Raw genomic sequence first — 9417 nt, forward strand, 5'->3', positions numbered from 1 at the left:
AGCCAAGTCTTAGCTGTGAGCAGTGTCCTTGAAAGGGGCCAGTGTCTTATCTTGGACTGAGGGTTTCTTTTTTCCCCCCAGTTAACTCGTTCTGTTCTTTTTCCTTCTCCTCTTCTTGGCTTCTTTTAACCTACAAAGGAAATATCCACTCTTCACTCACACTTTTTCCCAACAATGAACACATACATATTGGCATTATACAGTACTTTCGTCTTATTATTTAATGTATGCCTCATACACCCTTCCAGTAAAATAACTTTATTACAGAGCTTTGGAGCAACAAGCCAGGACAGACATACCCACTTTTGAGGAGTCCACTTGGTACAACCTCTGGTATCCAGTAGCTTTTCTTGTTCCCCAGCCCTTTGGCTAAAAATCTGGGGTAGCCAGAAGGATCCCATGTGCAATATGGGGAGTGGGTTAACCTTGCATGTCCTTGCTTCCAAAGACTGTTGTGTGCAAATTTCTTCAACAATTTTTTTTCCATTGAAAAATCTGGCCAATGAAGTTTCTTTTTCTTATGTAAGCAAATATATTAGACTTTAGTATATCAAATTTTCTTGATATTATCCAAACACTTTAGATTCCAAGATGAATAAAACAAATATATGCATTTTGATTTAACCCTTCTATTTGATTTTGAACTAGATTGTCCTATGAAAATATTAAACATAATAGTTCTGGCCACAAGACAAACATCACAAGACAAGACATAAAACACAGAACATAATTCCTATTGTGCCAGTAAATGCATGGTATGTTGTTTGCTTTTCAGCTGGCATCAGTTTTCTTTGTTTTTCTGAAAGACAAAAAGAACATAGGTCTACCCCTTCTGGGCAGTCAGTCATTGCTTAAAATATTTCCTTTATATACAAATACCCTTGCTGATTTCAGGCAAAACAGAGGAATTACCCCATATTTTCTTGTATTTGTTTCATAGGCAGCCCAGGTTTCAGTGGTTTCTACCTTATCAGTTAAATAATTTGCATTAATACAGATGCTTTCTGGCTTGCTTCTGGATCCAAAGCTATCCACAGCTTAAAAACTCTTACTTAAAAGGGACAGAATTGTTTTTACCAGAATTTTGATTGCCTTTTACTTTCAACTCCTGCTTTCAAAACTCACAGCGACTTGAAAAAGACAACACAACCTATTGTGGCTCCCTTTGGAGTTCTAATATGATTTTGATTAAGTAGCATGGTGGGTTTGCATTTCTTTTACCCCTGCTACAATATACACTGTACATGTTCCCGGGAAAATGCACATTCCCTCCACAATTCAATTTCCACAACACTAGCCACATCAATTTCTACACAAGGTGTAACTGTTTCTTTTGTGCTCACAAAATCTCCATGCACCCCCAGCAAAGTGACAGCTCAACCACACAGAGCCTTGTCCTTCTCTCTTTACCAGACCTCTTATCTGCTATTTTGTTACCAAAAACAGATTTAAAATCTTTTCCCATTCTCTGCCCTGCTGCAGCCCCAACTTTGGTCTTTATTTAAAAACATTTTAAATCGTGTAAAGCATTAAGTTACCGTAAGGGTTAAATGCTAAATACCAAAATTGAACAACACTAATTTCCTGTGTCTGGCAAAAATATTTCTCTGTTTTGCAACTTTAAAACAACACTAATTCATCTCAAACCTATAAACAAAGGTTGTATACACAGGAGTATTCTTTTAGCAAATTCGACTAACTTATTCGTAGTCAAATGATTTCACTTAAATAACCTCTTTGCCTGGATTATTTACAGACATTCCTTTGGAAAAAGGCCCATTTCTTCTTCAGAATGGCTGCAAAGAAACCAGGAATTTTCTTTAGCATTGTACAAAATTCAACTGCTCGATTTCCTCTAGCAACTATAGAGTTAACTTCTCACTCTTTTTCCTTAAATCACTTGCTTATTTCCCAAAACGACACCCAATCAACTCAGATTTTACCATTCCAAATATTGTTCCAGGGATTTTAATTTCCCATTCCTGTAATTACTTACTTAATTTTCTTTCACTATGCCCTCTAAATTTCCAACTTGTTTTCCAATCTCTCTATCTGTTGCCTGCCTCTGCTTGAGCCCAATCCTGTTTTTCTCACTGAACCATCCCTTTCATGGGCACCAGCTTTGTTCCACTGCCAATTTAGCAAGGAGGGTGGGTTTCTCAACTAGCCCTCACCCTTCCTGGTCTCTTCCCTTAAACATTCTTACTCACAAGGCTACCCGAGTCTTCCCTCATGAGGTTTGCCACCTGGCAAGGCGCATGGCCAATTGGAGTCTTAACTATTCAATTTATCTATGCTCTCAGTTGCTCAATTTTTCCTAGGCGTCAGGTACATGTCTCTTCCCTTTTCCCCAATTCCTCTATTGCCCAGTCGTGCTACAACCGGGGGTAGATCCACTTGCAACCCTTCCCCATCAACCAGGGTGGAGAGAGGAATACTAAACCCCACTCAGGTTCCTAGACCTACTGCGGCTGAGAGATTGCACCTTTAATCATACAGTTCTTAACATATAATACCAACAGTACCAAGCAAAGCAAACATAAAATAACAAGGGGAAAACAAATAGATGATGTGCATTCTGTAGGGCTCCTCCTTTACTCAATTTTCCACAAAAACCGTGACAGCTTTGTTACCAATCTGCTTAGGATCTCAAGTGATCAGTCTGAGACCGCAGGACTGTTCGGGGGTGAGATACAGGAACACACTATGTGACTGAATTTTAAAGCTTTATTAATAAACTAATAACACAGCGGTGAGTGTGGGAACTGCTTTCACATCACTCAAAGGAAGAAAGACGCGTTAATGCTCAAACCCAACCCACTTTCATACTCACAAACATGCTACCTGGGCTGGCCCGGCCCAGGGGTAGGAGAGACAGGGAGGTCTAGGGTCTTTTGGAGCATCTCTTTCAGAGACCTTTGCTCAGTATTCCAGTCCAGGCCAGCTGACTGTGGCTTCTTCAATGTCCCAAAACCACATTGGCTCCACGAACACAAAGCTCAGCTCCTCCTTTAGCTGTTTCATCTGTTTTTTCCATCTCTGCAGCCTCTAAACTTTGTTGTTTTCTATGCTTTGGCATGGTCTGTGTCAATTCTTGCCCTTGAACACAAAGCAGCTTTCTCTTTATTTCTGGGCCAAGACGAATTTCAAATTAACCCTTTTCCTTTCCTCAATAGACAAAATGTTCCCGCTGTGTGTCAGAGGCTTTTTGGTAATTAAAAAGCTCCTCTGAGATGTATGATCTTATCTAGATTGAAGGTACCTTCTAGTAGGAATTGTTTAGATGGATTATCATGTGTGTAAAAAATTCTAATTTTCCAAATACCTGCAGGTTCTAGGACCATAATGTATGTGCATATAATATGCTGGGGTACCCTTAGGTGGTGATGGGGAATGCTTAGAGTGTCCCCCACCCATTTTCCAATCACACACACAGGGAGGCGCCTTGTCCACTAGCGGCTCATAAACTAAGAGTATCACACCACCGTCCACTCAGGTCACCCACACAGGAAAGATTAACAAGGATGTCCACGACCCTCTTACACCTCCCTTCAGCAAAGAGCATCGGCTAGTCTCTGAGAGACGGTGCCGCTTATTCTAATTGCTTCTAGTGAGATGGTCAGACCAGTCAGTGGCTCACGCGGAGAGGAAAGGGGGAGGGAAGATGGGTTCACATAATCCTAGACCCAGGCAGGCCCCTTGCTGGACGATGCCAGGCAGAGAGAGCCACCTTAGTCAGGACTTTTTACCGATCCACTAGGTGGAGTCACTGGGTTTGCGTTAAAGTATCTCCGGTCACAAGCCTACAGCTTCGCAGAGTCCTCTGCACGTCTTCCGGTGGCTCTCATTCACATTAGTATACCCACACACATCAAGGCCTCTATTCCTTTATACCACGATGCATCTTTACCTTATGTCCGGAGTCAATACAACTTTCCCTTTGTGAGGTGGTAACAACCCCTCAGCACCGGTGCATTAACCTAATGCATTTCCCTTATGCATTAACCTTATTGGGAGTGGCCAAACTATAGTCCCCAGTACCACATACAAGTACCTTATTGAGGGTGGGAAACTATGTCCTCAGTACCACTTCAAAATAACCTTATTGGGGGCAGCAAATAATTCCCCAGTACCGCTCTGCATCTGATCTTGTTGCACAGTCAATAAGTTCGGATGGCATAAGCCCAACAGGGACAAACGGCCCCACTGATAGTCCTTCTCTGACACCCCAATAGAGATTTCAAAAGGTCTCATACCTCTATTGTGATGCCATGGGGATCAAAGGGGAATGATCTACAGCAGTTGCTGCTGACGAGCACCCAAATTGTTGGAGAAAAACAGTTCTCACTTTCAGGTTGGGTGCAGCAAGTCAGATACTTTATTATCTCTAGCAATTGTGTGGCGGGAGAGAGTTAAAACAGGTCTCTCTCCAGGTAAACAATTACAGCAAGCATTTATACCTTTTGTTACATACAATCATGAGCAACAGCTACATTTTGTTTATACATAGGTCATCCTGATATCTTATTTTTCTCACTTCTATTTAGACTATAGTTTAGATTCCATACTTATCTAACACAAGGTCGCAACACTTCTCACACAGTTCTTTCCCACTCGCCTCACACAATCCTCCCTTCTACAGATCTTGTGTATTAGGGTTACAGCTAGCCTGACTCTTGCTCACAGAGGGGACTGTTTGCATTGAAATCCCCTTCAAATCTCTGGCAGTTCTTGCTCTACATCCACAACACTGAATTTCATGTGCCGTTTTGTTGCCCAGTCACCCAGTTTTGTGAAATCCCTTTATAACTCTTCCTAGTCAGCTTTGAACTTAATTATCTTGAGTAATTGTATATCCTCAGAAAACTTTGCCACCTTAGACTCCACCCCATTTTCCGCATCATTTATGAATATGTTGAACAGCACTGGTCCCAGTACCCAAGTTCTCTGTAAGCTGTGCTGCAAGGGCTGCACAGGTGGGGAAAAGAGCTCCTCCCACAGCATGGCCCAACCCAGGCCAGCCAGAGCTGTCAGGGAGAGGAGTCCCTCCCCCAGCCTGGCCCAACCCAGCACCGCTGGAACTGCCGTGGCCTGGTAGAGGTGCCTCTTCTCTGTCCTGGCCCGGCCCAGCCCAGCCCTGCCGGAGCTTCTGCGGCTGGGGAGAGGCACCTTTCATCTGTCCCTGGGCTGCTGCAGTGAGAGAGGGCTGGGGGCAGTCCTCTCTCCCTGCTGCATCCCTGGGGCAACCTGCACCCCAAACCCTTAATCCTCATCCCCACCCCATAGCCCGCACCTCAACCCTCTGCTCCAACCCTGAGCCCCACTCATCGCCAGAACCCTCATTCCCCCCACACCCCAACGCTGTGCCCTAGCCTGGAGCTTCCTCCCACACCTCAATACCCTCATCCCCAGCCCCACCCCAGAGCCCTCCCCCCAGCTAGAGCCCTCATGCCTCCTGCTCCCCAACCCTCTGCCCCAGCCCTGAGTCCCCTCCCACACTCCAAACTCCTCGCCCTCCCACCACACATCACCTCCATATTGATGCACATAACAAAATTCATTCTGCACATGGATGTAAAAAATTGGAAGGAACACTGCTCAGTACAGATTCTTAGGGGACCTAGTTATTTATTTCTCTACACTGTGAAAACTGACCATTTATTCCTACCCGTTTGTTTCCTATCTTTTAACCAGCTACTGATCCATAAAATGACTTTCCCTTTTATCCTATGACTGCCTGCTTTGCTTAGGAGCCTTTGGTAAGAGACCATGTCAAAGGCATTCTGAAAGTCCAAGAACGTTGTATGCACTGGATCACCCTTGTCCACATGTTTGTTGAACAGTTCCTCAGATTTGTCACCTAAAAATAACGGCTTAAGTATGGGAATCTCCATCATATCTTCTGCAGTGAAGACTGGTGCAAAGAATTCATTTAGCCTCTCCACAACAGCCTTGAGTACTCCTTTAGCACCTCCATTCCCCAGTGGTTTCACTGAATGGCAGGTTTCCAGCTTCTGATGTGCTTAAAATTTGTTTTGCTGTTAGTTTTTGTGACTTCCGATAGTTGCTCTTCAAATTTCATTTTTTAGCCATGGTGGCAATTTTTTTTTTTTGGTCCTCTTAATTTTTTTTTTAAACTTGTGGCATACATTTAGTTTGAGCCTCTGTTATGATGTTTTTAAGAAATTTCTATACATTTGCAAGCATTTCACTTTTGTGCCCAAAATAGGCACCAAAATAAGTGGCCAGAGCTAAATATATTGAATATAGAGATGTTTTGGAAATCTGTCCATAGGTATCTCAATGGGAGCAAATGGGTGCTGAGATCACCTTTGAAAATCTGGTCTTTATTTATGTGCTCTTCTGAAAAATTGCCTTCATTCGTGGGTACTGAGCACTTGAAAATCTGACCCTAAATTCTTCTGAAAAATTTAGCTCTGTGCAAATAGACTTGGCTCTCTATATACCAAAAGGTGCTCAGCATGGGACTAACAGAGAATTGAAGGTCAAGAGTGGTGTGCACTCCTGTGCAGTGGTATGGGAAGGCTTGTGTAATGCTCACCTGTACTATGCCTCCCTCAATTCAATGTTTTACTCTTAGGGTATGGCTACACTTGGAATTTCAAATTGCTGCCACGGCAGCGCTGCAAAGTGTGAGTGTGGTCAGAGCGGCAGCGCTGGGAGAGAGCTCTTCCAGCGCTGCACGTAAACCACATCCTCTACAATTACACTGAGGCTTTACAGTGCTGTATCTTGCAGTGCTCAGGGGTGTGTTTTTTCACACCCCTGAGCGTGAAAGTTGCAGCGCTGTAAAGTGTGAGTGTAACCATACCCTTACTTCCATTAGCAGTATGCAGAGGAGAGGAAATCTTAAAAATCCTTGGGCAAAATTGTGCTATTGACCTCAGTCGGCCAAGATTTTACCCCTTGATTTTTGCTGAATCTTCTGGGGCCTCTGAGTACCTTCAGTATATTGCAGAAAAATCAGGGATGGGAGAACCAATTTGGATAAAATAAAAAGAGGAGGGGGGAAGCTTGTGGTAGGTCCAAGGTTTTGTTGGATCCAGAAGCCAATTTACCTTAATTGATCTCTTCTGCTTCCTTCCCTCTTTCAGACAGATCCATTTATGTAAAAATACCACAAGAGGGTATTCTCATGGTCTATCTATCCTAACTTTAATGTAAAACTCATGAGGGAGCTTGTTATGTATAGTTTCCAATCCAGTTTTGAAGACCCAAGAGATTCAGATAAATGTAAAAGCCAAACTTTTGGTTGAGTATCCAAACTAAACCCCAAACTTTTTCAGATTCTATAACAGATTTAAAAGTAGCCATACTTGAACAAACAAACTTCAGAAACAGACTTCAAAGAAAAACTGCAAAACTAAAATTCATTTGCAAATTTAACACCATTAATTTGGGCATGAATAGGGACCGGGGGTGACTGGCTCACTGCAAAAGCAACTTTCCCTCTCCTGGCATTGACACCTCCTCATCAATTATTGGGAGTGGACTACATTCACCCTGATTGAACTGGCCCTGTCGACACTAGTTATCCACCTGTTACGTAATTCCCTTCTCTTCATGTGTCAGTATAATAATGCCTGCATCTGTAATTTTCACTCCATGCATCTGAAGAAGTGGATTTTTTACCCACGAAAGCTTATGCCCAAATAAATCTGTTAGTCTTTAAGGTGCCACCAGACTCATCATTTTTGTGGATACAGACTAACATGGCTACCCCCTGATACTTGAAACTTTTCCAGGTTCTTCAAGCACTAGCAAAATGCTCGTCTTTTATGGTGTGAAGTGATAGTATTTAATGATAACTATTCAATTCAGCAGATACTTACTATCACCATATAATGTTTAATTGATTCATACTAAATTTACTAAATTTTCATGCTAAATTTAACTGTTTTGATTTCACAGGTGCCTGCATAAATATCACGTACAGCCAGTGCCAAATGCTGCCATATAACCACACCACTCTAACATCAGTTCTTTCCATTGTCAAAAGCATTGAAATGGAAAAGTTCCTCAAGTTCTTCAGTTATCTCAACCGCCTCAGCTGCTATCAACACATCCTGCTGTTCGGCTGTAGCCTTGCTCTTCCTGAGTGCATCAGTGATGGTGATGACAGGTATTTGGGAACTAAAATCAGTCAGTGATTAGAGCCAATTGTAGCACAATACTGCATATCTAATCAGAACAAAACAGTCCTGAGCTAAGCCTATGGCCTTATCATTGCAAAAATCCTGCCAGTCAAAGCTGTTCCCCCAGCGTTTCTGCCTAACTAAACTGTCTTCAAGCTCTTCTGTTAGAACAAGCTTAGTATTTTTGCTGGGAAGAAATTAATTAGTGTCACTATAACAGTTGAATAATTTATGCCACAAGTTAGAACAGAACTGTAATGCAATCAGGGGTGCTTTCTTAGCACAATCAATGAAAAAGATATAGTAAGGGAAGCCTATCTAGTGGCTAGCCCAAATTGAGTGATATATGAATATATTTTAAAAACATACATATTACATATATGTAATATCTAATTAAATGCATAAAATGTTATGAATAATCAAATTAAAATTTAATAAACAAGTCAAGGTAAACAAAATTTATGGTTTCTAATGCAACAGTAACTCAGCTATGTAATACTTATTTAAGAAAAATAAGGTAAATATATTTTTGTCTTGTGTATTTTATAGTGTACGTTTAGCAGCATGTATTGAAAGGGGCAGAGTTAATACTGTTTTAGGAACTTCAGCAATAGCATGTCCTGATTTTTACAATTAATTATGCAACTTTCATATCCCATTCATGTAATTTTGTACTGGTTTTTTTAAAGGAAAATCGTGAGATCATTCATGTTTAATAATGTTGAAAATTAAAAGTGACATAAAGGGGAAAATAGGTTGGTGCCTTTTTTGTTTTTGATAAATGCAGAACTTGTGCAATATTGTTTTTTGTTCTCCTTATACACTAAAAACCAACCAACCAATCAAAACCACAAACCACTTTCTTTCTTACTCCTGGTTTTTTACATTTGAAATTCAGGTCTTTGTGCCAAGAGTCTGAAAGGCCGACAGTTGGGAAGAGAGAATATTTTGATAGAATGTTTAAAATTCTTTGGTTTGTGTTAACACCTCTTTATCTAATTGCCTTAATTGAGTGAAAGGATGTCTCAGTTAAAGATCCAGCATTCCTGCTCCTCCAGTTAAGAAGTGAGAGTTCACAGTATACACCTCTGACATTCTGTCCCCAACAAAAAGTCATCCAGCAATACCAGGGAAGTCTGTTTAATTTTCCTGATAAGGTTTAACAAGTAGAAAAAAGATCTTCTTTATAATAGCAGCAAAGGCCTTGGCTACACTGGAGAGTTGCAGCACTGTAAACCCACCACCAGCACTGCAACTTACT

General features: G+C 41.5%; 1 protein-coding gene across 1 annotated transcript in view; it reads left to right on the plus strand.

Moving 5' to 3' along the window:
- CORIN (corin, serine peptidase) overlaps positions 1 to 9417 on the plus strand; it is a 297684-nt gene that overhangs the window by 81918 nt on the left and 206349 nt on the right. Inside the window, exon 4 of the mRNA XM_075066492.1 lies at positions 7933 to 8143. Coding sequence (XP_074922593.1) covers positions 7933 to 8143 — 211 coding nt within the window. The remainder of the gene's footprint in view (positions 1 to 7932; positions 8144 to 9417) is intronic.

Source organism: Chelonoidis abingdonii, chromosome 5, assembly GCF_003597395.2.
Source record: "Chelonoidis abingdonii isolate Lonesome George chromosome 5, CheloAbing_2.0, whole genome shotgun sequence".
NCBI lineage: Eukaryota > Metazoa > Chordata > Testudines > Testudinidae > Chelonoidis > Chelonoidis abingdonii.